At 45.7% G+C, this 16,522-nt stretch overlaps 1 protein-coding gene and 1 long non-coding RNA gene across 5 annotated transcripts in view; one reads left to right on the top strand and one right to left on the bottom strand.

Annotated features, from left to right (window-relative positions):
* Window positions 1–11,015: 11,015 nt before the first annotated feature.
* LOC138833082 (uncharacterized) lies at window positions 11,016–12,311 on the bottom strand. Its single transcript, XR_011373786.1, has 3 exons — window positions 12,190–12,311; window positions 11,486–11,566; window positions 11,016–11,138 (listed from the first exon to the last, which is right to left on the bottom strand). It is a non-coding gene; the product is annotated as an uncharacterized lncRNA (long non-coding RNA).
* Window positions 12,312–12,716: 405 nt separating this feature from the next.
* LOC138833106 (serine/threonine-protein phosphatase 4 regulatory subunit 4) overlaps window positions 12,717–16,522 on the top strand; it is a 74,653-nt gene continuing 70,847 nt past the window's right edge. For 2 of the 4 annotated variants that reach the window (XM_070031435.1, XM_070031433.1), the window contains exons 1-2: window positions 12,717–12,953; window positions 14,114–14,187. In XM_070031435.1, the coding sequence (XP_069887536.1) occupies window positions 12,831–12,953; window positions 14,114–14,187 (197 nt within the window). In that variant the 5' untranslated portion in view covers window positions 12,717–12,830. The remainder of the gene's footprint in view (window positions 12,954–14,113; window positions 14,188–16,522) is intronic. The other 2 variants (XM_070031436.1, XM_070031434.1) reach the window with 1 other exon arrangement.

The following is a 16,522-nucleotide window of genomic DNA, read 5'->3' as shown; positions in this document are numbered from 1 at the left end:
ATCTATTTATAAGCTGTCTCCACATATAAATGAGCAGAAGCCTGGCTTCATTTCTCTGTTCTGCACCCTCTGGATGCATCCTCATGGAAATAGCCTGTCTCTCTGAGTTGTACCCGATGTGATAGTTGGAGCATACCTCAGGCCATACCTCTTTCTTTTCTGCTCTGTTCTTTAAACATTTCTTCTGTTTTTCCTTCCTTTTGTACTAAAGCATCATCAACTTCTTACTAAGTGCCAGACACACTGGGAGATGTTAAAAAAAAGACAGAGTCATTCATCATGTTGCCAAAATCCTACTCACAGGACACACAGTGCCTTGGTGTCTGGGGATGACTTTTATCAGAGATTTATGGGCAAAGGAGAGACCTTCCCTCTCAGCAATGCAAACAGCTCCATACTGGATAGTACACATCACTGTCCTTTTTAAAAGCCTTGGTACCCTCATGTCTTGGGCATCTCCCTTCCCCCTTTGCCACAGAGTGGGAGAATTTCCTTGCAGCAACCTTGGGATGACTGGAGAGCCACAGAGTCACGAGGCTTCCTTCCCTATTCCTCCTGGACTGCCTAATGCAAAAGGGCAGATGTTATGGAGATTCATGGGTATAAAATCTTATGCTCTTTCTCTTTCCTCCTCCCCACCGGTCCTTGGGAATCATTTCTCAGTAACTATAATACATTTGGGAAAAAAATACATTTGGGTTTTATTGTAGGAAACTATACTTTTTGGATTTTGGATTGTTCCCCCTAGTATGTGGAATATTTGGATATCTGTAAGGTATGTTAGTGATATGATGAAAATGTAAACAAAAAAATAACATACCTTCTAAACATAAACTGGAGGTAATTTTGTACAATATTTTAAATCATTTTGTTTCTGCAGTAAAGTTGCATGGTGTGGCATTTTTGGCTTTGTTATGTCAGTGTCTAAGTCTCAGAGTTTGGAGCATCTCAAGTTTTATCCAGATGTTTGGATTAGGGATGTTCTACCTGTAATTAGTAATAATATGTAATTAATAATATTATGCAATTAAAAACAGCAAGATTGGGCACTGGTGGCTCACGCTTGTAATCCTAGCTACTCAGGGGGCTGAGATCTGAGGATCACGGTTCAAAGCCAGCCGGGGCAGGAAAGTCTGTGAGACTCTTATCTCCAATAAAACACTGGAAAACCGGAAGTGGTATTGTGGCTCAAGTGGTAGAACACTCACCTTGAGCTGAAGAACACAGGGACAGCACCCAAGCCCAGAGTTCAAACCCACGACCGATCAAAAAAAAAAGCAACAATATTAACTGTTAGAATAGTTCTGCTAAAGGATGTACCTTTATTTACTTATTTTGTTTTGGACTGCCTCATTCAATTTCTAGTGACTCTATGAATTAGACCCTTAGTACTACTCCACTCCTTTAAAATAGTTTATTTGCGATCTGAGGATCACAGTCTAAAGCCAGCCCTTGGTGGAAAGTCTGTGACTCTTATCTCCAGTTAACCACCAGAAAACTGGAAGTGGAGCTGTGTCTGAAAGTGGTAGAGCACTGGCCTTGAGTAGAAAAGCTCAGGGACAGTGCCCAGGCCTGAGTTCAAGCCTCATAACTAAAAAAAAAAAATAAGAAAAGAAAAGAAAAAAATCTAATTTGTTTGAAGGGCTGGGACATTTCCCAAATGGATAAGAGAAGAAAAATGAGCTCTTTGGCGATAGTCTCTGCTTTCTGTCCTATGGCCTCAGGTACCAGCATCATGCTGGGTATCAGGACTGGCTACCTAATTTTCTAGGCAGCTCCTGGCACAAAAAGCAGCATCACTGAATCACTAAAGTAGAAAGTATTTCTCCTTTGTCCCACTGCCTCTCTTTTGGCCTATGCACTTTTGTTTTATGTTACAATAAGAAATGTAAAAATGGAAACGGTTAGCATGAGCTTTAGTATACATTTTTATGCTGTGCAGCACCAGCTTGAAACACAGTTCATTTAATTCATTTGTGGAATCCCAGAAATGACACAATGCATAGCTTGTACACAATTATGTACACAGAATTAAATAGCCAGGTTAGGCTTCAACCAGGAGCAGACAGGCTCATGAAATTACACAATTTTGTACCATGTACATGCATGTGCATTTTTTTTCCAGTCCAGAGGAAACACTGTAGAAACCAAACATGTCCTTTTTTTCCTTCCCTTCTACACATAGCTGTCTTCTACCTCCTAGCTTCCTCACTGTGGAAAGTAAGGGTGTGCTGGGTGTCTATCCTTTCCTTTTCCTTCCCTGCTGTCCTCTTGGGTGTGAGCAAATCAATGCATGGAAGTGACAAGAGCAGGAAGCATCTGGTGGGATCCTTGGCTGTGGATGTCTGATAGAACATCATGGTCTTCTTTCTGTGACTGAAGAAAGTCTCAGTGTGAAAGGGGCAGTGTGGCCTCTGGGTGGAGCACATTGATCTTGGGTTCCTTTTCAGCTTCCCTGGCTTTTTAGTGGTGAACTGGAGATAAGCGTCTCATGGAGTCAGGCCCTGGTGGCTCACGCCTGTAATCCCAGCTACCCAGGAGGCTGAGATCTGAGGATCAACGCCAACCTCGGCAGGAAAGTCCCCAGGGCTCATCTCTAATTAGCCACCTACACATTGGAAGTGGAGCTGTGGCTCAAAGTGGTAGAATGCTAGCCTTGAGAAAAGGAACTGAAGGACAATGCCCAGGCCCTGAGTTCAAGTCCCACAACTGACCAAAGAAAAAGAAAGAGTCTGGGCTGGCTTTGAACCATGATCCTCAGATCACAGTCTCTTAAGTAACTGGGATTACCGGTGTGATCCAGCAATGGAGGCAAAACAGGAAGTATTTGACTTCCCTAGGAGAGACCTATATTAACGCCAGTTCAATGGGCTAAAATGCAGTTTTCCTAAAGGACATAGGGGAGGAAGAGATGCAGTGAAAAATGCTGTATTGATGTTTGTCTGCTTTCTGTTGCAGTGACAAAGTTCTGGGGAAAAAACAACTTCAGGAGGAAAGGTTTATTTGGACTCGTAGTTTCAGAGGTTTGGGTCTATGGCCCCCACTGTGGTGAATCTGTGCTGGTGAGGCAGAGAATCATGGAGACAGGGTGTGGCAGAGGAAAGCTGCTCACCTGTGTTAACCAGGAGGCACCAAGACAGCGGAGAAGGATCAAAGATAAGATGCATGCTTCAAGGGCACATTTCCAGTGACCTACCCCTTCTAACTAGGCTCTTCCTCCCAGTTTCCACCACTTCTCAATAATGTCATCCAGTTATAGGTCCAAATTGGGAGTGAAGCCGTGGCTCAAGTGGTAGAGAGCCAGCCTTTGGCAAAAAAATGAATGGAGAGTGCCCAGAGTTCAAGGCCCAGTATTGGTACAATTATAAATGCATTGATTCATTGGTTAGGTCAGGGCCCCATGATCCAATCACTATCCCCAAACTTTACTTCTACACATTGCATTAGTGACTAGGCTTCTTGGGGGTGGGAGTGGGGACTCTATTGCCAAACCATATCAGAGTCTTACTTCTAGTTTATCTTTTTTTTTTCCTAAATCTAGCTCATTGTAAGAATCAAGAGCAGGAGATCTCTGCTCAATCTAGTCATTTGATCACCATTTATCAAGTACTTAGGGTTTGCCAAGCACCATGTTAAATCCTAGAACTGTGCAGGGAGACTCAGCTAAGTACTTATACTCTAGAAGCTCACAGTCTCTTCTGACATGGGGTAGGATGGGCTGAGAGTCCTCTATCACCTGGTGCTCTGTAAAATGACCATTTATATCCAAGGCCCTCTGATGTTGAAGGAGGCCTTTTACCCCACAGAGGTTGTTGTAGCTATGATCACCATGGTAACCGACTAAATGGAGCTGCAGCTCGGGTGTGCGGGCCCAGCTGTGAAGACGACCGCCTCTTCTATTTGCTAAGTGCAAAGCATTTCCGTGGATGTGAGATTTGGCTGGAGGAGAGCAAGCAGATGGAAAAATGAGCAGGATAGTAGAACCACGGTGGGTTCAAAAAGAACGATAAACCAAAAACCTTGTGTTTATTGGACCTGCCTGGTATGTCAGACACTGGATTATATTTGTGGCTTCCTCTTGTCTGATGCTCATAATGATGACTGTTCTCTTGAGGGACTAGGGTTCATGTCAGCTGCCTAAAATTTATCCTCTTTGATCTCAACGTTGGTGTCCTGGCTGCCAGATGACAATGTTTCTGAAATGCAGGTATAGTGTATTTGAGGTGTGGTAGGCAGATGGCTAACATGCTGATTCCCAGGCCTGGCTGAATTACAAATGTGTGTATTTGGGGCCCTGGAAATCAGGACATGAAAGATGACAATGGAGGGAACCTGAGTTGAGCGAGGCCTAGAGAGGGACAGTGACCTAGTGCCCTGACCCAGAGCTACTAGTTAGGACTGCTATGCCAGCTCAGTGCACTAGGGGGGCACAGTGGAGTTTTTGCAGGGAACCAGAACAGGAAATGGTGGGTCCAACCATGTAATGCCGTCCTGCATGTATAACAACCTCCCTCCACCTGGAGCTCCAACTGAGAGGAAAGAAAAGAGAAAAAAATCTCTAACAGGTGATTATTATATATGTATGTATGTGTGTATATATATATGTATATATAAATATATTTTTATATATATATAAATTTTCCCCCTAGCATTTCTGTCTGCAAGGCCAACCCACTTACAAGCCCGGTCACCAGGGCAACCATCACCCCCACCTTGACAGCTCCTTGCACCCACATCCAGGGCCCAGAGACCCAGCCCTATAATCAGCCTCCTGCTGCCTCTGCAGGCAGCCAGCCAGCAGAGACAGTCAGGGGCCCATCTCCCCTCTTTATTCTATAGACACCCCCTCTCCACGTTCACGCTCACACTCACATACTGCAGTCTGCTTCCCAGGAGACAAAGGCTCTGAGCTTCTCACTGTCTCTGGAGGGAGCTATTTACTCTTGAGGGGAGGCATAACCTGACCCAGGGCCCACACAGAAGAAAACACCCCCTCCCAGAGAAGGAGGTTGGGGGCAGGCAATGCCTTCTCCCCCTACAGAGTCAGCTGAAGGAGTGGTTCGATTTGGAGAAGAGTGTGCAAAGTGACAAGCTGGGAGGAGGGTGGGCAGCCACCAGAGAGGGGAGGGGGCGTGTGAAGCTGAGTGCCCACTGCCAGTGGCTAATGAAGCAGCTCCCTTTGCCAGCTGGGTCCTCAGGCTCCCTGTAGAGGAGAGCAGAGCCCTTGACCGTGGCCAAGGCCACCTGGAGTACATGCCTGGTGGGTACGGATAAGTTCCCTCTTCAAGGTCCTTGCTAGAACAGTGTCTTGAGGTCAAGCTACAGTTGGGTCTAGCATTCCCTGTTACTTTACTTACTCAGGAGGCTGAGATCTGAGAATTGCAGGCTGAAGCCAGCCTGGACAGGAAGGTCAATGTGACTCTCATCTCCAATTAAGCAGCAAAAAGCCAGAAGTAGAGCTGTGGTTCAAGGGGTACAATGCTAGCTTTGAAGAAAAAAATCTAAGGGACAGTGTGAGGCACTGAGTACTAATGCACAGGTATGTGAACACACAGGCGTGGGCATGCATGCAAATACACACACACACACACACACACACACACACACACACACACACACACACACACACACACACACACAAACACACACACACACAACCTGCCACAGGAGAAGTTCTGTCTAGCTTCCAGCTCTCAGGTAGCCCGCCCAAGTGTTCACCTGAGTCCCAACCATCAGCACCCATCAGTGCTTCTAGCCAGCTCCATCTCTGTCCCCACTGCTCTTACAGTTTCCTTCACTTATCCTCTCTCCTCTGGGTGTTCTGGACACATCATAGGCTAGCTGGTCCTCTCCTGGGCTCACCAGACCCCAAGGAAAAGGACTAAGTCTTACTTATCCTTCTTCCTCAGTTCCCTGAAGCCTGGGGCCAACTCCTTCAGGATGCTCAGGCACCCACTTCCTGAATGGGAAAAAATGTTCTCCCTGAGGACTGGGGATCTGGCTCTTTCAAGGACTAGCTGAAACCATTAAACTGCAGGTGGCAGGTGTTATTACCCAGGGGCTAATTCTAGCCTGGGAGGCAGAGGCACGAGGAAACCTATGTGCTTAGGCCTGGAGATTCTGTATGTGGCTTGTCCAGAGGTGCCCATGAATGAAGTGTGGCTAGCTTGGCTGCGGGGTATACCCAAATCCACTTTTCACCCTGCCCTGCCTCACTTCCTTCTCCCCCACTCTGCTGCCCAGTGATGTGTCCTCCAGTGAAGCACTGGGACCCCAGTTTTGCTTTAGGCTGTTTTCTAGAGAACCAGGGTGAGGTTGTCACTCAGCTTCAAATAGAATCCTTGCTCTATATTATCTAGCCAGATCCCCTCATTTGACAGAGGGAGCTGAGGCCCACAGAGGTGAAATGATTTGTCCCAAGTGTTTGGCTGGTCAGTGGAGAAGCTGCACTTGTTCATTACTGAAACCCAGCATTAACAAGCATTTACTGCTTGCCAGGCATTGCTCTATGTACTGCAAATGCAGTAGTGAATACAATGGACAAAAATCCCTGCCTTTATGAAGCACGGCTCTCTGGTGGAGGTCTGGAATATAAACCACAATCAAGACGAAAAAGTAAAATTTCTGATTGTCAGTCAGGCTGATCATCACTGGCCTTGGAGATGATGGGTGTCACGAATTTAAGTTGAAGGTTAAATCTCCCAAGCCTCACTGTGACTGCTTTTAGAGAGTCCTTGAAAGGCGATTAGGTTTGACTGGCTCTCATTGAAACTGACTAGCGTCCTTGTAAGAAGAGGAAATGTGGACACACTGATAGGAATGGCTGCTCTCAGAACAAGGTCTTGTGACTCTGAAGGTGGCTATTTGTAACTGAAAGGACAAACCACAGACAGACTAAACCTGTAGATGCCTTAATTTCGGACTTCCAGTTTCCCCTACTCTGAGAAAATACATGTCTGTTGTTTAAACCACCCAGCCTGTGGTGTTTTATGATGGCGGCTCTTACAAATGAATACAGTGGGATTTGAATTTCCTAAAAGGCATCCTGAGTTGATTTTACCAAGAAAGTGACATTTGCATTAAGTCCCAAAGGAGTTGATGCAAGGGTATTATTTAAAAATCCAAGGGAAGAGCTTTCCATGCAGTGGCCAGCAGGTTCCAGGGCTCAGACTAAGATCCCAGCTTGGGTGCTGAAGGAAGAGCAAGCAGGCTAGACAGAATGAAGAAGGCAGAGAGAGCAAGGGAATGAACATGAGGATGTGAGGTGAGACAAGTGAGGGAGAGAGGAAGGAGGTTCTCTCTGCATGACTTGGAGAAGGAAGGATTTTACTCCAAGGGGCATTGGGTAACATTTGAAGACATGGTCATAACAGGGTGTGTGTATGGGGGGGGGGCGTGTGAGAAGAATGTCACTGGCCTCTAGTCAAGATCAGGGGTGCTGCTACACATTCTACATGGCACAGGATGGCATTTCCTCTTCCTCCCCAACAATTACTGGCCCACAATGGCCAATATACCAAGGAAAGAGCATTAGGTGGGTGTAGGCTCCATCTGTCCAGTTACATAAGCCAACAAACTCTGGACTCATCCTTAATGCCTCTCTCTTTCTGACCTCCACCTCTCCCCTCTCATCCATGCTCCACAACTCTGAATCTGGGCTATAAGTCTCATCCAAGATACTGTCATTGCCCACTGGGTCCCTGTTCTGTAGCCTTACAATTTTTTTTTTTTTAAAGTGAGAATGGATAGGCAATGTGGCAGGAACATAAATCATGAAGTGTCAGTGGCTTAACATAGTGGAGGGTAATTTCTCATTTATACAAAAGCAGAGGAGGACTCTCCAAATTCCCTGCCTCTTTACTACAGCAGTTACGGGCATTCTGTATTTACCTGTTACTTTTCATGTACTCCTTGATGGGAGGGGCCGTACCTCTTTCGCTTACCATGTCCCCATATCCCTAGTATACTAGTAGAATTTTGGTACTGTGACAAAATACCCAAGATAACATAATCAAGAAAGGATTTATTCATTTATTTAAAGAAATTCTTGGGTCTTAAACTCAGGGCCTGGACCCTGTTCCGAGCTTCTATGTTCAAGGCTAGTATTCTACCACTTGAGTCACAGCTCTACTTCTGGCTTTTTGCTGGTTTAACAAAGATAAGAGACTCATGACTTTCCTGCCCAGACTGGTTTTGAACCATGATCCTCGGATCTCAGCCTCCAGAATAGTTAGGATTACAAGTCTGAGCCATTCCTGCCTGGCTGTATATTTAGTTTTACAAGTTAATGCAATTGTTTTTCCAAAGTGGTTGTCCCATTTGCATTCCCACTAATAATATGTGAGAAGACCTCCTTCTTGCCATCTGAAAACATCTGGGAAACACTAAATGGGGCCAGATCTTTACATTTTTGTTTGTCCAGTAGGTGTATAAATTTACGTATCCCATTTTGTTAATGAAGGGCAAGCTCAACTAGTAATAGTTCATTAATTATTGCTGAAGAACTGATGTTGAGCTTTTCATAGTTGTAAAATGTTTATATACACACACATGTCCCATTTTCCTAGTTAGTTGTCTTCTCACTGACTTTTTAAAAAAGAATTCTTGCTTTTTAACAGTAATTATTTTATGGCTAATTTGTTGTAAATGTATTTTCCAGATCTATGGTTTGTCTTTTCAAGCTCTGATAACTATAAATTCTTAAAGTAGTTAGAAATAGTATAAATTCTTAGTTACATTCATCAGTCTTTTACTTCAGAGCTTAAAAGTTTTCTTTTTAAGGAAAATTTCCATTGTAATATATCATACATTAGTCTATTTTTCTCTCAAATTTCCATGTGTTTATATTTCAGGGTTTTTTTTTTTTTCACTTGAAATTAGCTTTTTGTTCAGGCCTAAGGTAGAAATCAAATTGGAATTCTTTTTCTCATGTACATACTGGCATTCCTTTCCTTTTGCTGTAGTAACAAATTACTACCAACTTGATGGCTTTAAAATAACACAAATTTATTACCTTATAAAATCTGGGAGTTAGAAATCAGAATTTTATTGTGTGTAGGTGCTGGTCCAGGGGCTTGAATTCAGGGCCTGGGTACTGTTCCTGAGCTTGTTTTGCTCAAAGGTAGCAATCTATCACTTGAGCTCCACTTTCAGCTTTTTTTGGCAGTTAGTTAGAGATAAGAGTCCCACAGACACTGGACTGGCTTCAAACTGCGATCCTTAGATCTCCGCTGCCTGAGTAGGTAGGATTACAGGGGAGAGCCACTGATGCTCAGCTATGAAATTGTGTTTGCTGGGCTAAGTTCCAGGTGTCAGTATGGCTCTACTCCCTTCTAAGGGATAATTCTAAGGAAAAATTTTCAAGCTGTTAAAACTTCTTTTTCCAACTTTTAAAGGCTGACAACTTGAAAGCCTGCTTTGGTCTTTACTCCCTTCTAAAACTGGGATCAGAAAATCAGATTTTATCTGTGGAGCTCATGCTTAACCATTTTTGCTTTGAACTTCAAAGGCAACATTGAAAGAAAAGAATTAAGAATAGAGAAGATCTACTCTTAGATAATAGTGCAAACATTAGTCCTCCTTATCCACAGGAGATATTTCAAGACTCCTTAAAACCTCAGACTATGTTCCTCCCCCCCCATATGTACATACCTGTGATAGTTTAATTTATAAATTAGATACTATAAGAGATTAATAATTAATGATAAAATAATAACTATATTAAGTAAAATAAGAATAACCTTACATGACCAGTGGATGGGTACCATATATGGCATGAAGATATTCATGTACCATGTAAACTGGGCATGGGGAGGTTTACATCTGGCCCCATAGGGGAACAGGACATGCGATATCATGACAAATGAAAGTTTAGAGATGATGATGGATGATGATGATGATGATGATGATGATGATGATTGTGTTAGTCCTGGGGCTTGAACTCAGGGCCTGGGTGCTGTCCTTGACCTATTTTGCTCAAGGTTAGCACTCTACCGCTTGAGTCACAGTTCCACTTCTGCCTTTCTTTTTCTTTTGGTAGTTAATTGGAGATAAGAATCTCATGCACTTTCCTCCCCAGGCTAGCTTTGAACTGTGGTCTTCAGATCTTGGCCTCCTGAGTAGCTAGGATTCCGGGCATGAGCCACCGGTGTCTGACAGCAATAATTTATTTCTGGAATTTTTCATTTAGGGTTTTTTTTTTTTTAAGGAATATGTTTGTGTATAACTGAAACTACAGAATGTAAAAGTACAGATAAGAGGGGGCTTCTATGTAACTAAGCCATAGTAATACAATCGGCACAGAACTGGCACAATAACAGCTACATCAATAAAGCAGCAATGAGAGCCCAGAAAGAGACATGTGTACCTACAGGGACTTGGCACATGCCAGAGATGCTATCACACATTGGTGGAGAAGAGATGGGTTGTTAAGTTGGTGCTTCTGGAAAACAGGCTCACTGTGTAGAGAAAATAATATCATAGTTGTACTAGTACTCTATATGGAAATGAGCTCCAGCTGACTTAAAACCTAAGTGTAAAAGTTGAAAATATAGCTAGAGAAAAATGTAGGTGACTATGTGAATCAAGAATCCCAAATAGGACCCAAAAGAACACACACCACAAGGCCAAAATTTGGTGCATTTGTCACTACCTGAATTAAGTATTTCTCATTCATTGTAGGTGAGCAACAACTAAACTATCAGGACACATAAAGTAGGAAGCAATACTTGTGATGTCCAAAGCTAACAGAGGATTCATATTTAGAATGTATAAGAAATTCTTCCAATTCACTCTGCAAAATAGTAGAAAATCCAGCAGAAAAAGAAGCAAAGGATGTAACTAGATAAATCACAAAGCAGGAAAAATTCAGTGCCTGTGTACATGGAAAAATAGTAAACACACCAATCATCAAGAGGATACAAATGAAAATTTCAATGCAATCCTACTTTACTAATTAATGTAAATTAGCACATCAGATAATATCAGACATTAGCATATAAACGAGGAGCTGGGAATCTTGCCTCTTCATGTGCCACTGGTAGGAATGTAACCTGGCAGACATCATCATGGCAGGTGGTGCGATTGAAAGTAAGCCCAGTAGACTGCATGACCCAGCAGTTTCATTTCTTCTTTATGGTCTGTGAGGGACAGGCCTAACTAATAACTGACCAGTGGCACTTAACTTCATTTTTGAGGAATTGATTAGCACAATGTGCATTGCCAGGACTTAATGAAGCCTTGGTGTATAAAAAGTGGTTCAAGTCCCCCCCCCCAACATTTTAAATTAACATCAATTAGTTGTATTAAGAGGGTTTCATTTTGACACGAACATATATGCAGACGCTATACCTTGATCATCTCAAAGGGCTAGGTCTTGATGGTCTGTGGTGCTATCTAGAAATGGTGGGACCTTTAGGAGGTGAGGCTTTCTGGGAGGCTTTTAAGTGATTGGGAGAATGCCCTTGTAGAAGTCCTGGGACCTTACCTGCTCTTCCTATGCCCTCTGCTTTCTTGTGGCCATTAATGAAGAGTCTCCATCTGTCACAGTTCCCTCTGTCCTATCAGACTGTTTCCAAGGTTGAGAGCAATTAGGCCAGATGACCAAGGACAGAAATAGTGATCCCAAATAAAGATTTCTCCAAGTCGTTTCTTTCAGACATTTTGTCACAGCCACAGAAAGAGGATCTCTCAGATATATTATGTTGAACAAACAGGAAACAGAACGAGTTCTTACCACAATGCCATTTACAATTTGCATTTATATACAAAAAGACACATCAACCAAAGGCATTATGATCTTTAGAGACACATGCAGGCAATGTGACACAGCTTACACTTATGGGGACAGAGAACTAGGAGTGTGGAGAGGGATTGAGTGGGAAACCAAACTCATGAGGTCCCAAACTGGCTCCAGCCTCCCTCCCCCTGCCTCCTACTTGTGACTGACCCGCGTGTGCGCAACTCAGGTGGGCTTCCCCGGGAGCAGGGCCGCTCCCTCCCACCCACCCTGCCAGGCACCACTTCCCCATCCCTAGGTGCTTCTCGGACAACCAGCCCCAGCCAAGCACGTCCAGGCTTCACCTCGAAGGCTGACTTCATTTCTCGGCTAAAGGGGACGCTGCCTCTCCCCAAACGTCGGCCCCTCTCTCTGGGACCACATAACATTCCCACATCCCTGTCCCCCATTACCTGGCCTGTACACACCCCGTCCCGACGGCTTGGGGTAGGGGCACGCACCCCTACCCCGGAGCTGGGCTGGGCTGAGGGGGGCGTCTGCCTGCTCAGCCCTTGGGGGAAGAATGGAAAGTTATTCTCTCTGGTGAGGAAGACCCCCGACCCACCTCCCTTTCTCCCGCTTCCCTCTCATTGGCTCAGTCTCGTCGCGCCCAGCTCCCGCCCCCTCCTCCCACACCCTTCTTCCCCCTCCAGGCCTCCCCCACCCTTGACGGGCTGTGCGCAGGCGCCACGGGGCGCACGCGGCCGGGGCGGGGCGAGGGCAGGGAGGGGCGGGGCGACGGCAGATGGAGGCGGGCGCAGGGCGCGACGTTGCACGGCAGTTGCGTCCCGCCGCGCGCGCAGCGCCCGGGAGGGGGCGGGGCCGAGGCGGGCGCGGCGGCGGCTCTCCGCCCCTGGCCCCGCCCTCCCCCGCCCCCCTCCGCCAGCCCCGCCCCCTCGGCGGGAGGCTCTCGAGCTCCCGCCGGCTGCAGCGGCACGCTCGGCTCCCGCGGCCGAGAGCGGGAGTGGAGTCCTGCTAGTGGGCGGCGCGGGGCTGCGCGCGTCCGGCATCCCGGGGCCGCTCCGGCCCGGGCGGCGACGGGGCCCGGCGGTCCATGCATCCGCCGCCGCCCGCCGCCGGCGTCGCGATGGATTTCGGTCAGAACAGCCTGTTCGGCTACATGGAGGACCTGCAGGAGCTCACCATCATCGAGAGGCCGGTCCGCCGGAGCCTCAAGGTGCGCCCCGAGACGAAGTCCCCTCGGGGCGCCGGGGCCGCCCCCCCCCCCCCGCCGCCGTCCGCTCCGGCCGGCCCCTCGTCCTGCGGCCGGTCGCCGGGTCCCCGGAGCCGGCTCCTCCCGGCGCTCCCTCCTCGACGCGGCCGCCGCTCTCCCGGTCGGAGCCCCGGCCTCCGGGAACCCGGCCCTGGCCCCTGACGCGCCGGGGCCCCCGGCCCACCCCCGGGAACGGCCGGGCCCTGTCCACGGGGCTGGCCCCCGCGTCCCCCCGGGCCGCCCGGCCCTCAGTGTGCCCCCGGCTCCGGCCCCTCGCCCCGTGGTGCCGCCCCACGTTCGGGTCCCGGGTCCACTCGCAGTCCTCTGAGGAGAGTCCGGTCCTTCGGTCCGGCGGGTCGAGGTCGGGTCCCGCGTCCCCGGGCAGCGCGGCCTCCCACCCAGCCCCGCCCCAGAGCCGTGCGGGACCCGCTCTTCAAAGCCGGCTCACCCCGACCCATCCCTGAGTCACCGCGTGTCCTTGCCTTCCAGCCCCTCGGGCCGGACGCTGGCCGGACCCGCTCTCCCCCCGCTTCTGCGCCCCCACCTCGCAGTCCTCCTCCCGGGCTCCCGGGGCTCCGTGGCCTGCGAGCTTAGCGTAGGGACCACCTCTCCCCCTTCTTCCCTTCCCCTCACAGTTCCCTTAGCGTGCCTCACTCCCACCTGCCGCAGTGTCTCCAATCCTTGATTTCCTTCCAACCCCGGAGTTCATTCCCTTCCCAACCCCCCCCCCCCCCCCCGTCAGATTGCAGTCTTCACCCCCCTGCCCCCTTTTGGCATTTCCTGAGGTAGAAAATGCTGGAGAAAGCCTTGGGGTATTAGAGATAAGAAGTGCGTGTATATGCATGTACGTATATAATATATGCATGCATTATATATGCATTTGAAGTGGATTTTTAGCAGGCTTCTGAAGCCACGACGTGATTTTCAAGCTGCATGAAGCTAGAAGAGTAAAAACAACTCTCCAGCCCCAGACAGCTCCCCCCCTCCCCCAAAGTAGATCACCCAATTAGAGACCTCTGTGGTTGAGGTAGCTGGAATCATCGGACCCTTGATTAGTTTTTTGCTGATACTTTTTTATTGCTCTGTACTGAACATGTGCTTAATTTGTATTTTATACTTGACAGACACCAGAAGAAATAGAAAGATTGACAGTTGATGAAGACCTCAGTGATATTGAAAGGGCTGTTTATCTGCTCAGGTATTTCCTAGTCTTTCTGTGAAATTGCTGTTCTTTCAGTCTTGTGGAATAAGTGAATGCTTTCTGGAATGTTGTTTTATTTATGCTCAGATATACTCATCTCTTGAACAGAGAGTACTTTTGAATGCATGGCACTTAATTATGAATTAGATTGAGTTCGAACTTAGGAATTTCAGAGCTGAAATCGATAAGATAACTAGTTTATAGAATATTGCTTGGAGGAGGAGGAAGAGCAGAACAACCAGAGGTTTGAACTGAACTCCTTTTCTTTCTTTTCTGGCTTTGTTTTTTTGCTTATATTACTATTAGCTTAGATAAGAGTTAAGAGTACCCATCATTTTTAAAGTTTGTTATAGAGTATGAACATTACATGGTGTTTACAGAAAAGAAATCTACAAATACAGATTTTTCTGCTCAATGTATCCTGATTATACTACTTTTCCTATATGAGCTTTATAGGTTTGCTTGCGAGTTTTTATAAATTTTTTAAAATTAAATTGAGCTTACTGTCATTTAGATTTCAAATCACTTCACAGGCCTTCTAGAATTGCTTATGGCAAATGATCATTGAAACTATTTATACTGTTGTCTGAATCATTTAAAATTGTGTTGTAGATTTAACTTCTTAAAAATGAATACAGTGACCATTAATAAATATATTGAAAAAAATTCTAGCTGGGTATCTTTGGCTCATTCTTACAGTCCTCGTTACTCAGAAGGCTGAGATCTGAGGATCAAAGTTTCAAGACATCCTGGAAAGGAAAGTCGGTTAGACTCTTAGCTCCAAATAGCCATTTAAAAACCAGAAGTGAAGCTGTGGCTCTAACATTGAGCCCCAAAGCTAAGGGAAACCACCCAGGCTCTGAGTTCAAGCCCCACCACTGACAAAAATAAAATTCTTCAGAAGTAGAAATTTTCCTAATGCCTCTTGTGCATATTTTCTTTACCATTTTTCTTTCATTTGCACATTTTTTTCCTTTTTGACAAATTGCTCTTCACATTCATTTCTCAGAATCCGGCCTCAAAAGCTGATGTTACTTATGTCCTTGTCTCCTTTGCTTAGACCTAGTTAGGCAATTCCAGGTACTGGCCAGTTTCTTGTTTTATTTTTGCTTCTAGACCATGATTTCAGCCCCATGGTATTTACTGAGTAATTCTGTTTAAGAATTCCACTGCTAAGACTTCCATTTTCTTAATTGTTCTTTAACCTATTAGTGGCATCTTGAGTTTCAGCTCTTAGGTAGAAAGTATCAATATGCCTACCACCAGAGAGTGCCTTCAGCAGTTCCATATACAGTGCTTCTGCTTTATCTTGATATCCCCTCTGCCCACATTGGTCATTTATGGTAGATGACCATCTGTGCCCTATTTAAAAGAAAAAAAAATGATTCACTTGTTAATTAATAGTATATACTTTATGGTGTTTGCTTAGAGACTGACCTAACTTTTAACCAGTTTTATTGTTTTTTATTGATATTTGAAAGGATTTTTCCTGCTAAAGGCATGTTTAAAATGGTGAACAATAGCTGTCAACATTTGCCTTTTTCATAGTTCATTTACTGGAAGGAAGTAGGTAGAGAGTTGATGAACATTTGGATAAGCTGAACAGGAAGCACTTAATGATTGGAAATAAGCCCTTAGCTATTCCTACTGAACCCTTTCCTTTAGTGTAAACATGGGTGTACAGCTGGAAACAGAGACTGTTGTTCTACTTACTGGTGATATAGACACCTTGTTCTAGATATCATTGATAAGCCTTTTTTAGGAAAGTTTTTTGGTGTTCTAGTTTGCTTTTATTGTTGGTTAGAAAATGAAGCTGCCTTCTAAGTTTTCTTTATTTTTCAGACATAGAACATAAGTTTTACTTAGATCTGAAACTTACAAAGCTTTTATAGAGATAGATTGGGCCTTCCCTTTTTAGAGAAGAGAGTTTTGGAGGGATCAGATGTCTCCTTTGGTTTCTTGTGGCTCACCTACCTTTCAGGAGGCAGGGGAACACTAGTCTGGTTGTATATGGGGTCGCCAGCTGAGTTCTACTTTTGTATTTATACATCTCACCACCTCCTGGGAGCATGTGGGGTTTTGCCTTTAGGCCTGCTGGGGCTTCAGGGGAGGGGGCTGGTTGTCTCTTAGCTGTGTTCTAGTCTGCCTCTGTTAAAGCCTCCTGCTTTATCTGCTCTCTTGCTGTGAATTATTGTTTGAAATGCAGTTTATCCCCTGCCTACTTCTAAAATCTTCCCAATGCTAGAGAACTTAATATTGGACTCTCATTTCTCTTATCTATTGGTGATTTTCAGGTTTAGTTTTGAGTGCTTTATCTTTTTCTTGTATTGCA

This window comes from Dipodomys merriami, unplaced genomic scaffold, assembly GCF_024711535.1.
Source record: "Dipodomys merriami isolate MVZ:Mamm:240054 unplaced genomic scaffold, mDipMer1.0.p SCAF_200, whole genome shotgun sequence".
Classification (NCBI taxonomy): domain Eukaryota; kingdom Metazoa; phylum Chordata; class Mammalia; order Rodentia; family Heteromyidae; genus Dipodomys; species Dipodomys merriami.
This window is presented reverse-complemented; position numbering and strand designations above follow the sequence as displayed.